Raw genomic sequence first — 23,089 nt, 5'->3', positions numbered from 1 at the left:
TCCAGAACATTTGAGACCCAAAATAATAGCTTTCTAATGAAGGGCTTTCGTTCATTGAGAGATGTTATTTCATTTATGTGAATACATCTCTAAATGCCCCAAGATGAAATGTCACGCTGGCTTCTATTCCTCTCACAAAAGAAACATGCTTCCTGTTTGCATGACTTGGGGCAGCCCTGAAGGCAGGAGCAGATGTGCATACCTATGCTTGAACAAGCGGTGATGACCTATCTGAAGGGAAAAAATATTCCGCAGTTCTCAATTGGAGACCGAGTTGGCCTGAGACCTCGCTGCTCTTTTAGAGATGCCTAGATTTTAGGTAGTTTCAGCCATGATAAGAGAATAGAATAAAAGTTACAATGTAGGACAGATCACATCTTCGCATACCACTTAAATGAGCATTTATTACATACTTAGTATTTGGCTCTTTCACAATGAACACCAAATTATCTCCTTCAGCTCTTACCTAGTTATTTTTGGATCTCTTTTTAAACCTCTGTGGCCTATTAACAAAATGATTTCTGAGAGATGAAGCTCCGAAATGACCTCTCTCAATGCATGAAAGCCCTTCATTAGTAATGAGGGCCACTCTACAGGCATCTCTTTCATGATTCTCTTCTCCCTTTGCTCAGCTCCCTCTCCCAGATGTTCTGTGCAAAATTTTTAACCTTCTCATGTAAAAGAAGTCTGAAAGTAGGCGGACTCATTCTTACCTCATCCTCATCTATGGTGCTGGCAGGAAGTCAGAACAATTCTTGGATAAATATCTGCCAAAATGAAGGGTGGGGATGGGTACTGAACCACGGAAGCCACTCCTGGGAGACTGACAGGTAAGTGGAAGGAGCCACAGACCTAACTCCCAATACTGGCTGGTGCTCCGGTTAAACCTTTTTGATTTTTTTTTTTTTTTTAAGATTTCATTTTATTTATTCATGAGAGGCACAGAGAGAGGCAGAGGCATAGGCAGAGGGAGAAGCTGGCTCCCTCTGGGAGCCGGATGGGGTCTGGATCCCAGGACTCCAGGGACCTGAGCCAAAGGCAGACGCTCAACCACTGAGCCACCCAGGTGCCCCACCTTTCTGATTTTTTTGTTTTTTTGTTTTTTTGCATAAATGTTTACATTTCTAGCTTTTGGAATAAGGAAGGGTTTGCACTTGGCAATTAGCTCCTCGACTCTTCCGTCATTTGCAAATTTGCAAATCGGGGATGACGGTCTGTAATGCCCAGGGATGAAGTGAGATGCGGAGGGACGTTCATAGGGCGCCGGGCGCGGGGCTGGGCGCGGCAGGGATCGGGGCGCAGGTGGCGTCGGCTAATATCTGCGCGGCGGGCAAAGCCGATCGGAGCGGCGAGAACCCGCCGGCAGGCCCGCGGCGGCTGCGGAAAGCGCAGAGCCCGAGCCTCCCAGCGTCCCCACTTCCTCCGCCCGGAGCCTGCGCTTCCCTTTCCGCCCATCAGTGGGCGCCTTCTGCCGTCCTTCTTCCCCGCGAGCCGGGTTTGGGGGCTGCGGCCGCCCGGCAGCTCGCGGGTCACATGGCCTGCCCGAGCGGGGGACCCGGCGCGGCCGCGGCGCCGCGGGAGGAGGCGAGGCCCGGGCCCCGGGGGCGGTGAGCCGGGGCGCGCGGAGGCCGGAGCCGACCGCCCCCGCCGGGTGGGTGTGCGCATCCGGGCCGGCGAGCAGCCCCGAGGCCCGGCCGCTGTGCGCGAGGACCGCGGGGACCCCGGGGCGGGGGCGCCCCTCCAGCCCCCGCCCGCGTCCGCCGCCCCGCGCCGCGCCGCGAGGCCGCCCGGAGCGCCAGGTAAGCGCCTGCTCCCGCCAGCCCGGCCGGGCGGGGCCGCGCAGCCCGAGGGCGCAGCGCCCGGTGGCCGCCCGGGGCGTGGGGCTGCCGCGGGCCACCTCGCGGCGGGGGGACCGAGGAAGGGCGACCCGGCGGAGGAAGGCGTCCCTCCCGGCTCCCGGAAAGACCCGCCCGAGGGCGCCGACCTGCGGGTGGGGAAACTGAGGCCCGAGCGCGGCGGGGACTGGCCAGGGTCTGTGGCGCGACGAGCGGAGGGGACCACCCCCGCCGGCCGCCGCCTCCTCCGGGCCTCCGCGCGCGGCGCTGCCGGTGCCGCACTGCGCCCGCCCGAGGGGCCAGGGGCCAGGCTCCTGCGGGCTGGGTGTGAGCCCCGCATGGCCCGCGGGCCCCGGCCGCCCCCGGCCGCCCCCGGCCGGCCCCGGAGGGAGCGCAGAGCGGCTCGGGCATGATCTCACTCTGCGGCCCCTCAGCGAAGCCTGCAGGTGCGTGTGCGTGTGCGTGCACGTGTGTTTCCCCGGGAGGACCGAACCTGGTGAGGGGGTGGGGTAGCTTTTTTTCGGGGTGCATTGCTGGAGTGCACTGGACCAGGTACTCCGGGAGGTGACAGGAGAAAACCATGTGTGTCTGACACCTAACGTTATTAAGATTATTGGATTTTTTTTTTTTTTTTTTTTGTAAACCGTAAGAGGATGACAAAGCCTTCGGAAACCAGAAAAAAAATGGAAGGGAGAAAATAAAGATCCCTTAAGACTTCATCTGGATTGTTGAGATTTCCTGGATATCTTCTTAAAGTTTTCTCTGCATACGAACGTCTAAACCAATAAGGTGGACAAAAATAGGAGACCGATTTAATTTGCAGGTCTGATTACCCAGGGGGAATTAATACCTTTTCCTCTGTGTACTGGCTTTTTGCATTTGCAGGGCTGAACTGTCTTAATTCTTATGCCCCGCCGCTGCCCAGTGTGAGGCTTGAACTCACAACCCTGAGATCAGCCCTTGCACACTCCATTGTCCCAGCCAGCCGGGCACCCCTCTTCTGCCCCTTTTTCAACTGGAATGTCTTTCTGTTCCTGATTTTTAAGCACTCTTTATATGTTACTCATTAAAGTAGTAATGGTGTCATTTATGATAAGTAGTCTTTCCCAATCTTTTAGATGATCTGTCAGTTTTTCTTCTTTGACTATATACAAATTTAACTTTTCCATTTAGTCATTTTTTTAAAAATGGTTTCTGTTTACGGACCTTGATGAGAAGGGGCTTTCCTAAATCTTTAGGCCATTCCTAAAATATATACATTTTCTTCTGTATTTTCTTCAGTTACTTTGAAGCTTTTGTTTGAAATTTTTAATGTGAAATTTATTCTAGCTTAAGTTATAAAGTGGACAGCTAATTTACTTTTCCCGAAGAATTAGCCAGTTGCCATAAAGCTATTAAATCCATTTTTTCACCCCTGATTTAAATTGATTGAGTTATGGTAGATTACATTATTATATGTTTGTATCTGTGTGGATTTTCACATCTGTCTATTTATTAGTGTATTTTGGTGCTGGTGCCGTGTCACTTTAATTATTGAAGTCTTAAGGCTTAAGATCTGGTTAGGCAGATTCTATTACTCTGTATTATCATTTTCCTGGCTCTTAGAAAAATACATTTTATTGAAGTATAGTTTACATGCAATAAAACATACCATTTAAATGTATATTTTGATGAATTTTATTGAGTGTAACCACCATCACAGTAAAAAGAAAAAAAAAAGAAGCATTATATAAAATTGATGTCATCATTGCACAGGGGCCGTGCTAATCTTTGCTACATCCTCCCAATTTTAGTATATGTGCCAGCAAAGTTTCCTAGCAGTTTTTTATTAGTACTAGTTCCAGAAAATCTTAGAATACTTTGGTCAAGTTAACTATAACTTTTCCTTGCATCACCAAAAGAAATAAACAAAATCTTGTTTGGATTTCTACTGGATTATGATAACAAGGGGTCTCAGAGTATAGGGGCCCGGGCTGTCATGTTCACCATCCCAGTACAAGACTTGGTATTTGTGGAGTGAATGCTTAATAATTATCATAAAAGTAATACATACTCTCGCTACAGAAGTGTTGAAAGCAAAACTGGAAGCCTCCTTCCTCCATACCTCATCTCTTTTTCACTAAATTATATTCCATATTAAAAATAGAATGACCATACTAGGTACATTTTTCTACAATTTGCATTGACATGGTTTGTATTATTTTTCCCTTGGAGACTTCAAATCTGCTCAGTTTGCTGTAACAAATTACCATAGACTGGGTGGTGTGGACAGCAAAACATTTCTTTCTGGAGGCTGAAGGTCTGAGATCCGCGTGCCAGCGTAGCTAAGTTCTGCTGAGGGCCCTCTTCCTGGTGTATGGATGCCACCTTTGCACTGTGTTCTCACTGGCAGGGAGCAGAGAGAGGTGTGTTCTCTCACCTCTTAGAAGGGTACTGATCCCAGCATGAGGGTTCCACTGCCAACACCTAATGACCTCCCAAAAAAGACCCTATATCCAAATACCATCACGTTGAGGATTAGGGGTGGGTTTTTTTGTTTTTTGTTTGTTTGTTTAAGATTTTATTTATTTATTCATGAGAGACACAGAAAGAGGCAGAGACATAGGCAGCTCCCCCTGTGGTGACCTGATGCAGGACTCAAACCCCAGGATCACAACCTGAGCCAAAGGCAGATGCTCAACCACTGAGCCACCCAGGTGCCTCAAGGGGAGTAGGGTTTTAATACACAAATTTGCGGGGAACACATTCAGCGCATAGCAGAGACCTAGCTAAGACTGTTTAAATGTTAGTATATATAAAGCTTTCTCTTCCTTTTTAATGGCTCCTGTCATCCCTTTGTATAATTTATCTAAAATATGTTTCCTCTTGCTGAGCATTTTCTTTCCCTGCTGTTCCACCTTCCTTTTTGCTCTCCTATTCTCTCTCCCCCTCCCTCCTACCTTCCCCCCTCTTTTTCTTTCTCCTTTTTTATATTACAAACAAAAGTGCCATGAACATTCCTTGTCCATCTTTGGTAGCAAGTGTTGGCATTTCTGCAGGATAGATTCCTAGAAAGAATTTCTGTGTCAAGGGGGATGCACATAGAAAATTTTTATAGATACTGCTTCAACTTTCCTTCCAAAGGTTGCACCGGTTTATAGGTTTATACGCAAGTGCCCTTTCTTTGAACTGGGCCACTGCCTCTTGAAGTGAATTGAACTGACATTATGTTAAATGTAGAGATTAATTCTGGAGAAAGAAATCTCTATCCTCCTTCATTAGTGAGGCTTTCCAGTTGGGAAAATGTTATGTCTCTCCACTTACTAAAGACTTTTTAAATATCTTTCAGTAGAATTTTATAGTATGTGTATATTATCTGCATATTTAAAAAATTTATACCTAGGTTTTTTAGGGTTTTTTTTACCCCATTTTCATGGGAATCTTTTATCCCATTAATTAATTTGGTTATTGTCTGATTAGGTGTAGCAGTTTGTGTGTAATACTATATATTATTTTTGCATATTTTTATATTATTAATTTTTACATATTAATATTTACATTCATATTCTGAAATCTATTACCATTTCTAATGATTTTTCAGCTGGTTTTCTTGACTCTCTCATCTCTACAGAGACAGTATTGCATATTGATTGAGAACATGGGTTCTGGAACCAATCCATGGGTTCTGGATTCAAGTTTTCCCACCCATTTTTAAAAACTTTATTAGGTGGCTCAGTGGTTGGGCGTCTGTCTGCCTTTCACTCAGGTTGTGATCCTGGGGTCCTGGGATTGGATCCTATGTGGGCATACCACGGGGAGCCTGCTTCTCCCTCTGCCTATGTCTCTGCCTCTCTCTCTGTGTCATGAATAAATAAATAAATAAAATTTTTTAAAAAAGTTTTGTTAACCTTCTGGACAAATTAATTGTGTCTTTAGTTTTTTCAGGTATAAAACAGGCTGAATAATAGTATTTCTCATAGGCTTCTTATGAGAAGCCTATTATGCGCTAGGCACATAATACGTGCTCAGCAGACATGTACAAGTAAGTTGATCTCTGCACAGTCTACGGCCATGCTCTTTGATACCCCCAATTTTATAGCTGAGGAATTGAGATCCATAGATGTTAAAGGACATGACTATGGGCATTTATTTGCTCAATAAACATTGAGCTTCTCCTATGCATATAGTACTGTGATGAGGCTGCAAGGGATACCAAAGATCTATCAGACTGAAACCACTAACATAATATTTTTAAGTCCGACTAGGGCATAAGTCAAGGCCATGAATGAAGCCATGGAAGGCAGCAGGCGTTGCGGACAAAATATGGGCTTTGGAATTTCTCCTCTGTTTTAATTCCTGCTTTCAATTGGTAGCATTTATTTTTTCCATCTAGATGGTATTAGTTCCATTCCTGATTGAGAGTTGCTATTTTGGTTAAATGAAATAGATATAAGAGTCTACTACAGAACTTGGATATGTAATAGGAGCTTAATAAGTGGTAGCTATACATAGATACAGTCTGGAGTAGAAAGTGATAAATGAATGTTCTGAGGGGTAAATTTATGTAAAGGGGCCAAGCACTTGGGAAATAAGAGGTTATTTCTGGTTGGGGCAAATGAGGGTTGGCTTTTAAGAAGTCTCTTTTGAGGTGATTTTTAATGGTTGAGTAGCCTGTGCGAGGAGAAGAAATAAGGCTGGAGATAGTTGAAACTGCGTTGGGAAGAATCTTTGTGAAGAATTTGGGCCTCATTCTAAAGTCATTGGGAACCGTTAAGCAGTTCCACAGGAAAGAGCACCATGTTCAGACCTGTGCTTCAGAGGGTCAGATGCTGATAACGTAAAACATTACCATCGTTTGCGGTATTTTCTGTCTGACAAAGGGCTTTCAAAGCCGTTGTCTCATTTCATTCTCACAATGCCTCTATAGAAGAGGTTTTTTTTTTTTTAAAGATTTTTAAAAAGATTTTATTTATTCATGAGGCAGAGACACAGGCAGAGGGAGAAGCAGGGGACCCGATGTGGGTCCTGATCCCAGGACCCCAGGATCACGACCCGAGCCAAAGGTAGATGCTCAATCCCTGAGCCACCCAGGTACCCCAATGAGGTGTTTTTTTTTTTTTTTTAAGATTTTATTTATTTATTTATTTATTTATTTATTTATTTATTTATTTATTTATTTATTCATGAGAGAGAGAGAGAGAGGCAGAGACAAAGGCAGAGGGAGAAGCAGGCTCCATGCAGGAAGCCGGATGTGGGACTCGATCCCGGGACTCCAGGATCACGCCCTGGCCCAAAGGCAGGTGCTAAATCACTGAGCCACCCAGGGATCCCAATGAGGTATTTTTAATTTTCCTCCTTGACAGAGACAGAAGAGTCTCGGATAAATGATTTCTTTACAAATAGGTCTAATTAGTGAGTGTTGGGACCAGACCTTGGACCAAGATCTTTTGGCTTCCAATCCGTTGCTCATTCTGGAAGTTCGGGGCCTAGTTAGGAGCCTCTTGCCATCAGCTGGCCTGGAGGTGATGAGGAGTAAGTAATAGGGTGAGGCGGTGCAGAAGGGCATGCTGTGGGAAAGGAGGCGAGAAGAGAGGCGTAAACGAGGCCATAAGGCTGGCTGGCTAGGATTTGGGAAGTGACTGGATAGGAATGAAAAGTCAGAATGTACTGTTATTTGGACCCAACCTTCCTGGAAGAGTGGTGGAGCCGTTCATGTAGGAAGGCAGACTTGGGAAACAGTCCTCTGGCCTGCTTATCTCCTGATGCTTAGCCTGGTGTACTGCCTCACATGCCTTTGTGACTCCTTCAGCTTAATATTTTTTATTTTATTTTTAAAATATTTATTTATTTTAGAGAGAGAGAGAGAATGAGCAGGAGGGGTAGAGGGAGAGAGAATCTCAAGCAGATTCCCTGCTGAGCACGGAGTCCCACACAGGGCTCGAGCCCATGACCCTAAGATCGTGACCTGAGCCAAAATTAAGTGTTGGCCACTTAACTCACTGATCCACCCAGGCGCCCCCAGTTTAATTGTTAGAAGCTGCAGTAAAATATGACTGTCATCGTCGCTGTATTTATTCATTCTAGCCCTGTTTCATGTTCATTTCTTGGTGTCTTTGTCTTCCACTGTCTTTTCTGAGCCCTCCGTCTGAGACACAATAACAGACATAATCGGGCAGCCCCGGTGGTGCAGCGGTTTGGTGTCGCCTGCACCCTGGGGTGTGGTCCTGGAGACCCGGGATCGAGTCCCACGTCGGGCTCCCTGCATGGAACCTGCTTCTCCCTCTGCCTGTGTCTCTGCCTCTCTCTCTCTCTCTGTGTCTATGAATAAATAAATAAAATCTTTAAAAAAAAATAACAGACATAATCCAATTTACAAGATGATTGTGTTTCAAAGTGCACCAGTAAGGCATAGATAAGAACACAGTGATCATTATGTCACAGAATCGAGGCTGTGATGGTGTCATTGTCTCCAGGCCACCTCACAGAAGCCAATCAGTCCACACCATTGGTCCACATCAGCAGTCCTGAGCTAGTAATACCGTGAGTGATGATGGAATTCTGGAAAAAGACGGAGTGATAATGTAGACATGGTCCTACTTCTATCCCACCCCCAGATTGGACTGGAAGTAGAGACCTCCTTCCCTCAAACTACCAAAGCAAAATCCTGTTTGCAGATAAGTTATCTTATCTTTTTTTTTTAAAGATTTTATTTATTTATTCATAGAGACACAGGCAGAGGGAGAAGCTCCCTACAGGGAGCCCGACGTGGGAGTCGATCCCGGGTCTCCAGGATCACACTCTGGGCTAAAGGCAGGTGCTAAACCGCTGAGCCACCCGGGCTGCCTGCAAATAAGTTATCTTAAAACCAAGTCAGTAAAGTGAAATAAATTGTAAGAGGCCTTGAACACCACACCCCACTGTGCAGCAATTGGTTAAATCCTAAAAATATGTGTTTAAAAGCAAACAATAACATAGTCTTGAATGCCTGCCTAACTCCACGTGGCTGGATTTTAGGCAAACAAGTCATCTGATCATTGAAGGATCTGATCTCATCCCCCATGGCCCCAGATGGCTGTGCTAGATTGCATTATTGTCTTTCCTCAAGACATGTATTTTCTTCAAGACGTATATTTCCCTAATCATTGGCTTCAGGTGGCCACATGTCCTTTGGTAAGGAAAATGACATAACTCTGTTCTGTTGAACTCGAGTTATTATGTAACTTGCTCTGGTCAGTGAAGGTGGACATGATGTGTGTCATTTTTGAGCTGTGGCTTTGAGAGCCAGCTTGTTTATAGTCTGCTATCTCTGTTTCTCCTCTGCTACAAAACCAGCAATGTCTAGAAAAGAGGCAGTTCCATCTACCTGGGTCCTGGAGTGCAAATGACAGGGGGAAGCAGAGTCTTAACTGATCCATAGTGGACAGGTAACATGAGCAAGAATTAAACATCTTTTCTTATAAACACCTGAGATGTAGGGGTCATTACTATAGTCTGTTCTGACTCGTACTGTGTATAATGATATGGGGGCCAGATGCCTTGTGAGCATTTTAGAAATGTCCAAGACTCTGAGCAGATTGCCAGAGCCTTTCTTTTTTCCCTGAGGGCTTAGAAATTGGCCTGCTCCTTTTGCTTTCCATTGAACCTTCATTTTCCCCTTCCTCTGCTCTGGAGGAGTGAACCTCCCTGCTCCATTGGTTTGGCTAGTGCATGGTGAGTGGACTTAATCTATGCATGCTTAATTAAGTGAGGCTGTAAATGTATCTTCATGTCTTGACTCTTGTGTACCTGCCATCCACCAAAAGAGCATGCCCAGATGGCTGTTTCTTCTGCAACCTGACCAGGAACAAGAGGTACATGGAACTACCTGATTTTGACCTGCAGTCTGGATCTGAACCCAGCTGAACCACAGCTATCCACCGACCCGTGAACAAGAATGCATGTCGTTATCATGAGCTCTGAAGGCCTGGGCTGCTCATCACTCCAGCAAAAGCTGTGGAGGCAGGGACCATGTGTCCTCTGAACAGAATCCCATTCCTTCCCTAATGGTCAGGAGAACAGCAGTCTCACACCATATTTTTAAAGATAGGTATTTCTAAGTGTTAATGATTTTGTTGCCTCCAGTAAGGAAATTGCCTGGGATTAAAGGTCTTTATGTCAGCACCAGGTGCTCCCGACGCATCTGCCAGGGGGCAGAGAGAATCAGGAGCCTGGCATGTCAAGGGGAAGTATAAGGATTCCCTAAGCAGTGCAGATTGCTTGGATAGGACTGACATCTCCTTAATTTCTCCTGCCCCACATAAATAACAAAATTGAAGGAAAATCATCATGCTTGCTTGATGAACGGCTTCGAGAAAATCTTCTCCCCTTCTATCCAGCTGGAACATACAGACCTCTTTTGTGCAGAAAATCTGAAGCCACCCCTACAAGCACACCAGGCCCCTTAGCAAGATCCTAGAAAATAAGCCATACCCGGATTTAAGAGTGTGCCCGTTGAGTGTATTCCCCCCCTCCTTTCTACACAAACGGTAGCATGCTAGGCATACTCTTCTATGTCTTCTTTCACTGATGATATATCTTAAAATTTTTCCATATCTATATATGAAGAGTTTGCTTTTTTGTTTTTTGTGAGAACACTTAAGTTCTACTCTAAGCAAATTTCAGTATTGTATCTTAGTAAACACAGTATTGTCAACTGTAGTCACCAAGTTACGCATTAGATCCTCTGACCTAATTCATCTTATAACTAAAAGTTTGTGATCTTTGACCAACCTCTCCCTACTCCCAGACCCCTCCCCTTAGCACCTGGTAACCAACTGTCTATTCTACTTCTATGAGTTTGACTTTTTTTTTTTTTTTTTTTTTTTAGATTCCACATACAAATGATACCATGCAGTATTTATCTTTCTCTGCCTTATTCCACTTAGTACAATGCCCCCTGGATTCATCCATGTTGTCAAAAATGGCAGGATTTCCTTCTGTTTTTAAGGCTGAATAATATTCTGTTGCGTAGATATACCACATATTCTTTATGCATTCATTCATCCACCAGTGGATGTTTGGGTTGTTTCCATATCTTGGCTATTGTGAATAATGCTGCAATGCCAGATACCTCTTCAAGATAGTGATTTTGTTTCCTTTGGATATATACCCACATGTGGGATTGCAGGATCACTTGGTAGTTTTATTTTTAATGTCTTGAGGAACCTCCACACTATTTTAATGTCTTGAGGAACCTCCACACACATTTTTAATGTCTTGAGGAACCTTCTACCTCCATATGTCCCATAGTGGCTCTACGAGTTTATGTTTTAGCCAGCACTATACAAGTGCTTCCTTTTTCCATATCTTTGCTAGCATTTATTTTTTTTTAAGATTTTATTTATTTATTCACGAGAGACACAAAGAGAGAGAGGCAGAGACATAGGCAGAGGGAGACCCGATCCCGGATCTCGGACCCTGGGATCACACCCTGAGCCAAAGGCAGGCACTCAACCACTGAGCCACCCTTTGCTAGCATTTGTTATCTCTTGCCTGGTTGATAGTAGACACCTTAATAGGTGTGAGGTGATATTTTATTGTGGTTTTGATTTGTGTTTCCATGATGATTAGTGATGTTGAGCACTTTTTCAAGTACCTTTTGGCCATTTATATGTCTCCTTTGGAAAAACGTCTATTCAGGTCCTTCTTTGCCTGTTTTTAAATAAATTGGTTATTATTATTATTATTATTATTATTGTTGCTATTGAGTTGTATGGATTCTTTGTGTATTTTGGATATGAACTCCTTGTCTACTCTGTGATTTACACATATTTTCTTCCATTTTATAGGTTGCCTTTTCATTTTGTTGATGGTTTCCTTTGCTGTGTGGAAGCTCTTTAGCTTGATGTAGTCTTACATGTTTATTTTTGCTTTTGTTGCCTGTGCTTTTGGTATTAAATTCAGAAAAGTCATTGCTAAGACCAGTGTTAAGGAGCTTATCTCCCATGTTTTCTAAATTGCCTTGACTCTTCGAGGTCTTTTGTAGTTACATACTAATTGCAGGATTGTTTTTCCTATTTCTGTGGCAAATGCCATGGGAATTTTCATAGTTATTGCACTGAATCTGTAGATCATTTGGGGTCAAATGGACATTTTAACAATATTAATTCTTCTAATTCGTGACCACAGAGTATCTTTCCACTTATTTGTATCATTTTCAGTTCTTTCAACAACGTCTTAAGTTTTTCATGTATAGATCTGTCACCTCCTAGGTTAAATTTATTCCTAAGCATTTTATTCTTTTTGAAGCTATTGTAAATGGGATTGTTTTCTCAATTTCTCCTTGTTAGTGTATAGATATGCAATTGATTATTGTGTGTTGATCTCACATCTTGCACCTTTACTGAATTCATCTGTTGGTTCCCACAGTATTTTGAGTCATATACCATTGGTGATTAGAGCCAGGTGATCTGGGGGTGCATCCCTCAGGTGTTGCTGCAGAAGCACCAGGCCTGTGTAAAAGCTCCTTCCAGAGAGATACTGGTGACCTGGTTTTATCATTGGAGTGAGCCGGTGGGAGAAGTGCCAATCGGTTCCCCCTGGGTTCTGGGGAGAATCTCAGAAGCTCCTATAAATATGTGTGCCAAGTTAGAAGCTAGACCCTTTGGCAGGAACTTGTAAAGTATGCACACAAAACCCTTCCAGGGAAAAATGAGGGGATGGTCATTTTTGCCTGCTCCCTGCGTACTGTCCCTGGAGTGAGAAGTGGCAAGTGCTCATGGACCCACTAAGAACTGCTTCTTTTTATTGCTATGGTCCTGTTATTCTCATGGATGCAAGCCCCATTGGCATTTAGAGATAGATAGTTTGGCAGCCCATCCTTTAAGTAGGAGTCTTAAAATATAGCGTGCTAGGGATCCCTGGGTGGCTCAGCGGTTGAGTGCCTGCCTTTGGCCCAGGGCGTGATCCTGGAGTTCCAGGATCAAGTCCCACATCAGGCTCCTCGCATGGAGCCTGCTTCTCCCACTGCCTGTGTCTCTGCCTCTCTCTCTCTGTGTGTCTCTCATGAATAAATAAATAAAATTAAAAAAAAAAAAGACAAAAAAAGTGTAGGGTGCTAGATATGGAGTCTAAACCCTTTACTCCTTAGGGAGAAGCTAGGAATGGGAAGTTCCCTTCCCATCATATGGTGCTATATGGTATGGGGGTGTGGGGTGTTTCTGGCTGGAGTGTGTCTCAGCCTTTCTTTCCTACCTTTTCAACATGGGTATTATCTCATTTTCCCTAGGTGTAGGGGATTCGTAGCTAGTTTCTGCATTTCTCTCAGGGAATTTCTCATGGTATGGCCGTACATTTAATGCGTCCTTGGGAGGAGAGAAGTTCAGGAGCCTTCTCTGTTACCATCTTCTTCTCTTCCAAGTTTGCTTGCTTTTAATGGGTACTTTGTATTCCGTTCTTTGGATGTATCATAATTTATATGACTCATTCTCAATTGATGAGCCCTTGGCAGTGTTTTGCTATTATAAATGATACTGCAAGTCATTTCTCACACATGAGAATATATGTCCAAGAAGGAATGTTAGAAATGGAATTGCTGAGTCATTAGTGGTTCTCTTAGATATTCCCAAATCAATTCCTCAGAGGTTGTGCTGACTTATACTCCCACTAGCAAAATATGTCAGTGCCAATTTAGTAGCTCCTGCTTTGCAGGGGCCAGGGAGAGTGGATTAAAGGATGGGAAAAAGCTATCTTGTGAAGAAGCAGGGAAGGTGAGGGAATAAAATGTTCCAGGGTGTGGGAGTTGTGTGAGCAAAGGCCAGGAGTTGGGTAAGAGTGTAGCATAGTCACTGTTCTGAAAGATCAGTGGGTCTAGAGCTACCCTGCTAATTGGTGACACGTGGCTCTTGATTACTTGAAACGTGACCAGTCTGAATTGAGATATGCTGTAAAATGTAAAATATACACTGGATTTCAAAGACATCATGTAAAAAAGGAACATAAAATACCTCATTAATAATTTTTCATGTTGGTTTCATGTTGAAATAATAGTTCTGATGTATTTATTTTTTTTAAAGATTTTATTTATTTATTCATGAGAGAGACACACAGAGAGAGAGGCAGAGACACAGGCAGAAGGAGAAGCAGGCTCCATGCAGGGAGCCCGACATGGGACTCCAGGATCATGTCCTGGGCTCAAGGTGGCGCTAAACCACTGGGCCACCAGAGCTGCCCAGTTCTGATGTATTTAAAATGTGTTATTAAACTTAATTTCATCTGTTTCTTTTTACTTTTTTACTGCGACTGCTAGAAAAATTTAAATACCTATGTCGCTCTTGCATTATATTCCTATATTTCTATCAGAGAATGATAGTCTAGAACAGGGATTGGTGAACTATGGGCTGCTGGCCAAATTTGGCTTACAGCTTGTTTTTATGTGGCTGGAGCACTAAAAATAGTTTTTGTATTTTTAAGGAGTTTTTAAAAAGTATAGGTAGAACATGCAACAGAGATAGTATGTTGCCTAGCCCTTTACAGAAATAAATTACCAACCTCTAATTTTGAGTAATTTGAGAAAGAGCCAGTAGCACAAGATGACAGCGAAGGGCATAGTCCAGATCATTAAAGGGTCTTGTGGACCATGATAAGATTTGGATTTTAGGAGCACCTGGGTGGCTCAGTGGTTGAGTGTCTGCCTTTGGCTCAGGTCGTGATCCCGGGGTCCTGGGATCAAATCCCACATCGGGCTCCCCTCGAGTGGCCTGCTTCTCCATCTGCCTGTGTCTCTGCCTCTCTCTCTGTGCCTCTCATGAATAAATAAATAAAATGTTAAAAAAAATAAATTTGGATTTTATTAACAGAGCAATGGGAAGCTAAAGAAGGGTTTTAAGCAGGAGAATGAATGATCGGATTTATATTTTAATTACTATGCACACACACGCGCACACGCACAAAATCCTTAAACATCCCACCCCTGGGACTTGTCTGGACAAAAGAGCGTCACATTCTTGCTTTACCAGAAACTGTCACTGGAAGAGAGTGTTGAAGGAGTGTGGATAGGGATTTTGCACCACACACAGAGCTCTGCACCGTCATCGTAATCACATTGTCATGTTTGTGCTCACTGTGTGCCTGGCACTCTCCCAGCTGCATGCCTTATCCTGTTGACTGTATTTTGCTCCTTCTTCTAAGTGGGTACGGCTCTCCCGGGTGTGCTCTCTCTAGGGAGGACAGGGTGAGTGGGAAGCCATCTGAGGGGCTCCGTTCCTCACCGGGAGTACAAGCTCAACCCCATGTCAGTCCTTGGCTTCCACTAGGAGTGATGGGAAACTGGTGAGGCCAAGGGGATGTGCGTCCACATGATTAACTCCACTGGCCTGAGCAGCTCGCAGGGAGAAGCATCCCGTCTATCGTACTCTGAACGTTCACGAACCAGCAGGCCCGGGGCTGCACACTCTTCAGACGTCTCCCGGCTACTCCCCTCTGCGGGTACTAACCAGATCCTGTACTAAGTACCGGGGTGTCTGTCTCCCCTCGGGGTCCTACAGTACAATGTGCTTCTGATGCTGAAATGAGACTTTCTTGAATGACTGTGTCATCATCCTATCGAGAGAAGTGTGGTATTCTGCAAAATTCAAGTGGGAGGACAAGAAACTGCTCTACTAAACATGTCCAGGGGCAGCCCAGGTGGTTTAGCGCTGCCTTCAGCCCAGGGTGTGATCCCAGGGTCCCAGGATCGAGTCCTGCGTCGGGCTCCCTGCGTGGAGCCTGCTTCTCCCTCTGCCTGTGTCTCTGCCTCTCTCTGTCTTCTCTCTCTGTCTCTGTCTCTGTCTCTCATGGATCAATAAGTAAAATCTTAAAAAAAAATGTCCAGAAGTCATTAGTGACTAGACACGGTGGTTTATGTGTTACTCCCCACACAGCCCATTCTAGATTGGGAGGCTCCTGAGGTGAGCAGTGGGAGGGACCTCTCTTCTGGGCAGTCGTTCAAGACCTCAGGCTCGGGCCATCTGGTGGCTCCACCCTCCAGGTCCACTCCACTGGCAAATGGAGAATGAGAAAGTCGGGAAGGCACATCTGCTCTCAACCACTCTAGCCCAGTAGTCACAGCTGTCACTTTGCTCATATTTTCCTGGCAAGTCCTAGTCACAGGACCTCACCTAGAAGAAGATGGGCTAGGGAATATGGTCTTTCTGTGTACCCAAGAAGGGCAGGACATGGAAATGATAGCCCTGAACGCTATCCCACAACCTTATATGGTACCTGGGTGGGCCTTCCTTCAAGATAACTCACAAGCTAGGCAGTTTCTTCCAAATGTGTGCACACTTTATTATGCTTCTGACATAAGAGGTTTATAGGTTTACCTTCTGTTCGCTTAGTTTTGGATTGACAGTACTGGTGTTGTACTGGCTTTGTCCTTTTAATCCTGTTTCTTGGAGGGCACCTGAGTGGCTCAGTGGTTGAGCGTTTGCCTTTGGTTCAGGTTGTGATCCCGGAGTCCTGGAATTGAGTCCCTATTTGGGCTCCCCGACGGGCGCCTGCTTCTTGGTTCTCCCTCTGCCTATGTCTCTGCCTCTGTGTGTGTGTGTCTCTCATGAATAAATAAATAAATAAATAAATAATAAATAAATAAATAAATAAAATCTTTAAATATTTTTTTTTAAATTCTGTTTCTCAGGATTAGGCTGTTTTCCCTCAGATCATTAGACCTACTTACTCCCAAGGTATTACTTGAGTTTCTATAATGGATACATGTTCTAAAAAGACTTGATTTATTTTAGACAAAGAGAGAGAGTGTGTGCGAATGTGGGAAGGGGCAGAGGGAGAGGGAGAGAGAATCTCAAGCAAACTCTGAGCTGGGCATGGAGCCTGATGTGGGGCTCAATCCCACAACCCGAGCTGAGACCAAGGGTGGGACACGCAACTGACTCAGCCACCCAGGCACCCCCATATGTATACATTTTTTTCAAGTTTTATTTAAGTCATCTACACCCAACGTGGGGCCCAAACTCAGGATCCTGAGATCAAGAGTCGCACACTCTGACTGAGTCATCCAGGACCCTCCAGCTGTGGAGAGGTGATGTGAGTTGCCACCCACTGAGTGCCTGCCTTGGGAGTCACATGTGTGCCTGACCTCCGGCCTGCACTGTGAGCTGTAACGTCATGCAACATCCTTTCTGGACCAGACTGGGAGCAACTCTCTTCCATCTTCATCTCTGTCTTTCCCTCCCTCCCTCCTGGCATAGCCACTCATGGAGTTTTGTTCAGATATTTCCTCCCCTCCCAGAGTCTGGGGCTCAGGAGTTCGCTTGCATGTGAGACACACTGGTTCCCATGGTTGTGCTATAAAAAATAAAATGGAAGAACAATCAAGATTTAACTAATATGCAGTTTCAAGTATAGTTGCATGAGATTAGAGAAATAAGAATGGAAGATCTTGACAAAGACAAGGATTCATAAATAGTCCTTTTCTTGGTTGGGATGTGCAGAAAAGACAGTTTTCAGAAATTGCTACACATAGCCCGTCAACCAGCACTTACTGCACACTCACTTCAGGATTTACTCTAAATGTGTAATTGTGGGCAGCCCAGGTGGCTCAGCGGTTTAGCGCCACCTTCAGCCCAGGGTGTGATCCTGGAGACCCGGGATCAAGTCCCATGTCGGGCTCCCTGCATGGAGCATGCTTCTCCCTCTGCCTGTGTCTCTGCCATTCCCTCTCTCCTCTCTGTGTATTCTCATGAATAAATAAATAAAATCTTTAAAAAATAAAAATAAATGTGCAATTGCTTTGTATCAAGTCTCGCTTTTTCTGTCTTAAGAATGCACATCTATGTAGCTGCTGAATTGAAATAATTATCTTACTGGGCTTCCTGGTGACTTTCTGGCACATTGTAAGCCTAACCAGTTATCTGCGGGTATGGCGGCTTGGTTGGGTACACCAAGATTTCCCTACTCTCAGAAATAATGACAGGATCCCAGAGATCATTACCAATACAAGCAAAGAATATTATACTGGAGGAAATGCTTCTTTTTCTTAAGATTTTATTTCTTTATTCATGAGAGACACAGAGAGAGAGAGAGAGAGAGAGAGGCAGAGACACAGGCAGAGGGACTTGATCCAGGACCCCAGGATCATGACCCGAGCCAAAGGCAGACGCTCAGCCACTGAGCCACCCAGGTGCCCCAGAGGAAAGACCTCTAAGTCTGTAGTAGCCACAACCTAGAATTAGAATCTCTGGTTTGATATGTGCCGAGTTCTGTCCCTGGGGTTTCTTAACAGCTTCCTAACATTCTGTACTCCTCTGTCTCTAGGGTTGACCCGTGCCAGTTTGGGGCCTGCATTCCAGGATGGTTTGTTCTCGGGACCAGACCTGACCAGAAGTTGACCTCATGAGCACACCAGCCCTTCCAGCTGCCATGCTCCTCCGGAGGCTGAGGCGGCTCTCCTGGGGCAGCACTGCCATCCAGCTCTTGATCTTAACGGTGGTGACGTTCGGCTTGCTGGCCCCCCTGGCCTGTCACCGCCTTCTGCACTCTTACTTCTATCTGCGCCATTGGCATCTGAACCAAATGAGCCAAGAGTTCCTGCAGCAAAGCCTGAAAGAGGGTGAGGCTGCCCTCCACTACTTTGAGGAGCTGCCCTCTGCCAATGGCTCAGTGCCCATCGTCTGGCAGGCCACCCCCCGCCCCTGGCTGGTTATCACCATCATCACTGTCGACAGGCAGCCTGGCTTCCACTATGTCTTGCAGGTGGTGTCCCAGTTCCACCGGCTTCTTCAGCAGTGCGGCCCCCAGTGCGAGGGGCACCAACTCTTCCTGTGCAACGTGGAACGTAGCGTGAGCCACTTCGACGCCAAGCTGCTGTCCAAGTACGTCCCTGTGGCCAACCGCTATGAGGGCACCGAGGACGACTATGGGGATGACCCTTCGACCAACTCGTTCGAGAAAGAGAAGCAGGACTATGTGTACTGCCTGGAGTCCTCCCTGCAGACCTACAACCCGGACTATGTCCTGATGGTGGAAGACGACGCCGTTCCGGAGGAGCAGATCTTCCCGGTGTTGGAGCACCTCCTGCGGGCCCGCTTCTCCGAGCCGCACCTCCGAGATGCCCTCTACCTGAAGCTCTATCACCCCGAGAGGCTCCAGCACTACATCAACCCGGAGCCCATGCGGATCCTGGAGTGGGTCGGCGTGGGCATGCTGCTGGGGCCCCTGCTCACCTGGCTGTACACGCGGTTCGCCAGCCGGCCGGCCTGCAGCTGGCCCGTCCTGCTCTTCTTCTCCCTGTACAGCATGGGGCTGGTGGAGCTGGTGGGCCGCCACTACTTCCTGGAGCTGCGGCGGCTGAGCCCGGCGCTGTACAGCGTGGTTCCCGCCTCCCAGTGCTGCACCCCCGCCATGCTCTTCCCCGCGCCCGCGGCCCGCCGGACCCTCACCTACCTGTCCCAGGTGTACTGCCACAAGGGCTTCGGCAAGGACATGGCGCTCTACTCCCTGCTGAGGGCCAAGGGCGAGCGGGCCTACGTGGTGGAGCCCAACCTCGTGAAGCACATCGGGCTCTTCTCCAGCCTCCGGTACAACTTCCATCCCAGCCTGCTCTAGCCGCCCAGAAATGCCTCGCGGCGCGGCGCGGCGCGGCGCGTGCCCGGCCCGGACCTGGCTGCTGGCGCGGGTCTCGTCGCTTCTCGTCGTCCCGGTCGTCGTGGCCGTCGGGGACCGGCCGCTGAGGCGGCTGAGGGCCTTGGTGACCGGCAGGAGCGGATGGCCGCGCCCAGGCGGGGGCCCTGCCCCTCCACGCGGCCACACTGCCTCGCGCCCTGGGACCCAGCCCCCGAGGGGCCAGCTCAGCACCGGTCCCCTTCTCCAGCCGTCTCCAGCTCTGCCCTGTCCCAGGGCTCGTGACTGCCCAGAGTACGAAGGCAGGACCGCTTTAGGGTTTTAAGGGGAGAGGTTGGTGAGACGTGGGGTCCTTTCCAATCGGTTTCCTTCCCACGGGGCCTGACGGTGGACGCGGGTTTAAAATCGGTGTCCAAGCGGCAGGGCCACCTCTGCATTCGCGTCTCTGACCTGCTGTAGCAAACGCCGGTAAAAGCCGTTGTCGTGCCCGGCGACCCGGAGGCAGGTGATCTCGCTTCTGTTACCTGGCCCTGCTTTTCCACGCAGCTGCGGTGTGCTGATGGTCGGTATGGTCAGTGAGAACCTTAGGGCACAACACGATCTGGAAGCGCCTTCCACATCGTCAAAGTCAAGTTGGCTTATGTTCAGACGCGATTTCACAGCGAATATTTCTATCATATTCTTGTTCTTTGAAAGTTGGACATTGCAGAATGATAGAAAGCGGGAGAGCCCTTTACCAATGGCATATCCTTTTCTCTGATTTTGCTGGCTAACCGTGCCCCCTCATTATTTTTTTTTTTTTCCTTCTGGGCATCATGATGTCAGAGAAGCTAAAGTGTAGACTATGAAGTCAGAAGGCCTGAATTTTCATTTCGGACCTCTGCCATGCCCTAGTGATGCGAACTTGAGCAAGTCACGAGCGCTCAGAGTCTCAGTTTCTTCGCCTGTAAAATGGGGGATGGCGATACCTACCTTTTAGAGCTGCCTTGAGGATTAAATGACAGAATGTATGTAAAACACTTAGCAAGTGCTTAGCTCGTGGAAGGCACGTGGCAAATACGAGTTCTTTTCTCTCTTGTAATAAGTGTGTGACACTCAAATTGTATTTTGGATAAAGATACTAGTGATGCTGTTTTAAAGTGTGCAATAGGGCATAGGGCTCCCACCCAGGGAGTAGACAGCCTGGACCAAACTGCTCGAATAAAGGCTGACTTGTCGTTGTGATTTGTGAAGGATAATGTAGCTCAGCTTTCAGCTACCGCCACCTCCGATCACGCCAAAAATAATTGTTCGTTCGGACTGGAAATGATCCGAGACTCCTCTTGAGCTTATTCCAAGACTAGCATCTGAAAACTACTCCAAAGTTACGCTTAAATGTCCTTTGATGATACTTATGAGACCAGAGGCCAACAAGTCCCTTTATGAAGATGGATGTCCACACTGGAGTACAAGCGTCGTCGACAGTTTGTTTCCATGCCACGTCTTCGTTTGCTTTTTAAATTTCCAGTGAGTTTCCATCTGGAGATCCCCCGGAGAGCACCAAGACGGTACCTGGGAGTTCCAGTTTGCTGATGAACAAACTGAGACCGAGGGAGGTGAAACCGCTTTTCCACAGGTTCGCTCGGCTGGACGGCAGCAGAGCCAGGACGGGAACATTGCTCCCCTGACTCCCAGCTCCTGCACTTTTTTCTTAACCACGTTCATTTTCTCAATATCTGTGTTGTCAAGTTCTCTTTTGTAGAATATGATTGTAACCTGGACTGAAAAATGTCTCTGTAAGCTCCTGTGGTAGAAACTCATTGTCCTGTTGGTCTTGGGGAAGAAATAGGTCTGAATGTGTGTCGTGCTGTTCTCTCGAGACATTATGTGTCCCTCAGGAAAGTCCAAAGTGAGCAGAGCTACTGGATGTTTTACCAAGGTGTTCAGATTCCACTCCTCCTTTCATCCTCGTCCGGTAACTGGTTCATCCCATGTTCAGGAACAGAACCACCCCCAGCCTACAACTCATTAGAGTTTGTTGCATTAACGACGGGATCTCCTTGTGAATGTTTTTTGCCCAGCAGCAGGAGCGTCACATCTAAGCCAGCCAGGCAAAAGCTTGGGAATCATTGCTGGTTTATATTTCTGCTTTCTGATTCAGTCGTCTACCGCATGCAGATGTCCCTCCCCTCTGACTCCTCCATGCTGGATGGCTAAAGCTGTCTTTGCCTTGTCAAATTTCTCTACCTATACACTAAGACACCTTCCCCCTGTAGATCTTAACTAGAGCCTGTTGTCTCTGGACATTTTCTGCAGAGTCATGCTCAGTTCTTCCGTTTTATCTCCACCCTCTTCTGGATCTCCCTCCCTTTTGTCCCTCATTCCTAGAGCCCAATTTTTGTATGCTGTCCTTAATTAGGACAACTGACAGCTTTACACCAAAGCTGAAGTCTCATTTAATCCTAAGCAGGGGAGCTAGAGGAGAACTAAAGCCCCCTTTCCATCACAAGGGACATAGATCACCAGGAGGGTGAAGGCCTCTAACAGAACCTGCTCACCTTTCAGGGTTTAAATAATCATCAGGCCTAACTAAGAGGAGAATGAGAGAGAATGACAAAAGTCTTCTCAGATGCCTCAGTGGAACAGGTGCTTTTATTTGAACTAATATTTCTATGCGAATATACCCAGTCACAAAGTTCCCTATTGTCACAAAGTTCTCTATTGTGGCTGGGTATATTGGCATAGACGTATCAGTTCAAATAAAAGCACCTGTTCCACTGAGGCATCCTGAGAAGACTTTTGTCATTCTCTCTCATTTCTATGGATGGATTTTTCTAATGTGAATAGTATTGAAACTAGACACACATGCACTCACACACACACACCATTTTGGAGTTCCAAGGTAGCCATTCACAATTATGGGCTGTTTGCTTTAAAATTCACAACTGGTTTTGTTGTACTTCTTAAGTGGAAACGTTTGAATTGTGCATTCTTTTTTATTGCTGTTTAAAGAAAGAAGAGTGAGAATACAACCGTGCAACTGGAGAATATAAATCGGATTAATGGGATGATAAGATTAATCTAATTTACCTTGGATACACACTCCTTATTTGGTAGAATTTATTTAATTGGTAACTTAAATTGGGTAGAGAGGCATTCTAATTGGAGTTGATTAGTGTGGGATTTTTATACATACAACGATACATTGTGAGTTATAGTAATCTGTGATATGAAGTTGGCTAATTTTAAGTCACATGAACCATTTGGACATTTTTATCCTAATTACAATGAATTTGCTGAGAAAAGCTCATTAACTGGCACTGGTTTTGTTTTTGTTCTTAGGTTGGATTTCATTTGGAAAACCTTTGAGAACTATGTAAAAAATGATTGAAAATGTAATTAAAAAGTACTTAATATATTAGAACTGCAGTGAAAATGTGCTGTGACTTCTAGGTCACTCCAGTACTTGGGTTGTAGCTTTGTTGTGAGTCATCACTTTGTAATGAATGGGGATTTTTGGCTTAGAACTTAACAGATTTTCTTGATCTTTTCCCTAATGTCCTACACAGATAATGTGGATGAATGAACTGACTCAAAAGAGGCATCTCTATTAATAATTTGGGATAAAAACAGATGAAAATCCAAATCCAAATGATGAATTTATCCAAAAGAAACAAGGATATAGGGATGGGGTAGCTTTAAGA

The 23,089-nt window shown here is 45.9% G+C and overlaps 1 protein-coding gene and 1 non-coding gene across 5 annotated transcripts; one reads left to right on the top strand and one right to left on the bottom strand.

Moving 5' to 3' along the window:
• The first annotated feature begins 675 nt into the window (after window positions 1-675).
• Window positions 676-22,809, top strand: PGAP4 (post-GPI attachment to proteins GalNAc transferase 4). 4 transcript variants are annotated; one of them, XM_025432423.3, is made up of 2 exons: window positions 676-830; window positions 18,102-22,809. In XM_025432423.3, the coding sequence occupies exon 2, from the start codon at window positions 18,180-18,182 to the stop codon at window positions 19,389-19,391; it is 1,212 nt and encodes a 403-aa protein (XP_025288208.1). In that variant the 5' UTR covers window positions 676-830; window positions 18,102-18,179; the 3' UTR covers window positions 19,392-22,809. The 4 variants fall into 4 exon arrangements, with proteins under 4 accessions (XP_025288208.1, XP_025288211.1, XP_025288209.1 ...); XM_025432426.3 differs by lacking the exon at window positions 676-830 and adding an exon at window positions 936-1,066; XM_025432424.3 differs by lacking the exon at window positions 676-830 and adding an exon at window positions 1,714-1,799.
• LOC112650598 (U6 spliceosomal RNA) lies at window positions 3,546-3,649 on the bottom strand. The gene has a single exon (XR_003130306.1). It is a non-coding gene; the product is annotated as a U6 spliceosomal RNA (small nuclear RNA).
• Window positions 22,810-23,089: the final 280 nt, after the last annotated feature.

Source organism: Canis lupus, chromosome 11 (assembly GCF_003254725.2).
Source record: "Canis lupus dingo isolate Sandy chromosome 11, ASM325472v2, whole genome shotgun sequence".
Lineage (NCBI taxonomy): Eukaryota > Metazoa > Chordata > Mammalia > Carnivora > Canidae > Canis > Canis lupus.
This window is presented reverse-complemented; position numbering and strand designations above follow the sequence as displayed.

What these genes read in the sequence shown, in the direction of transcription:
- PGAP4 (XM_025432423.3), top strand. Translation starts at nt 18,180, where the DNA reads ATGAGCACACCAGCCCTTCCAGCTGCCATGCTCCTCCGGAGGCTGAGG.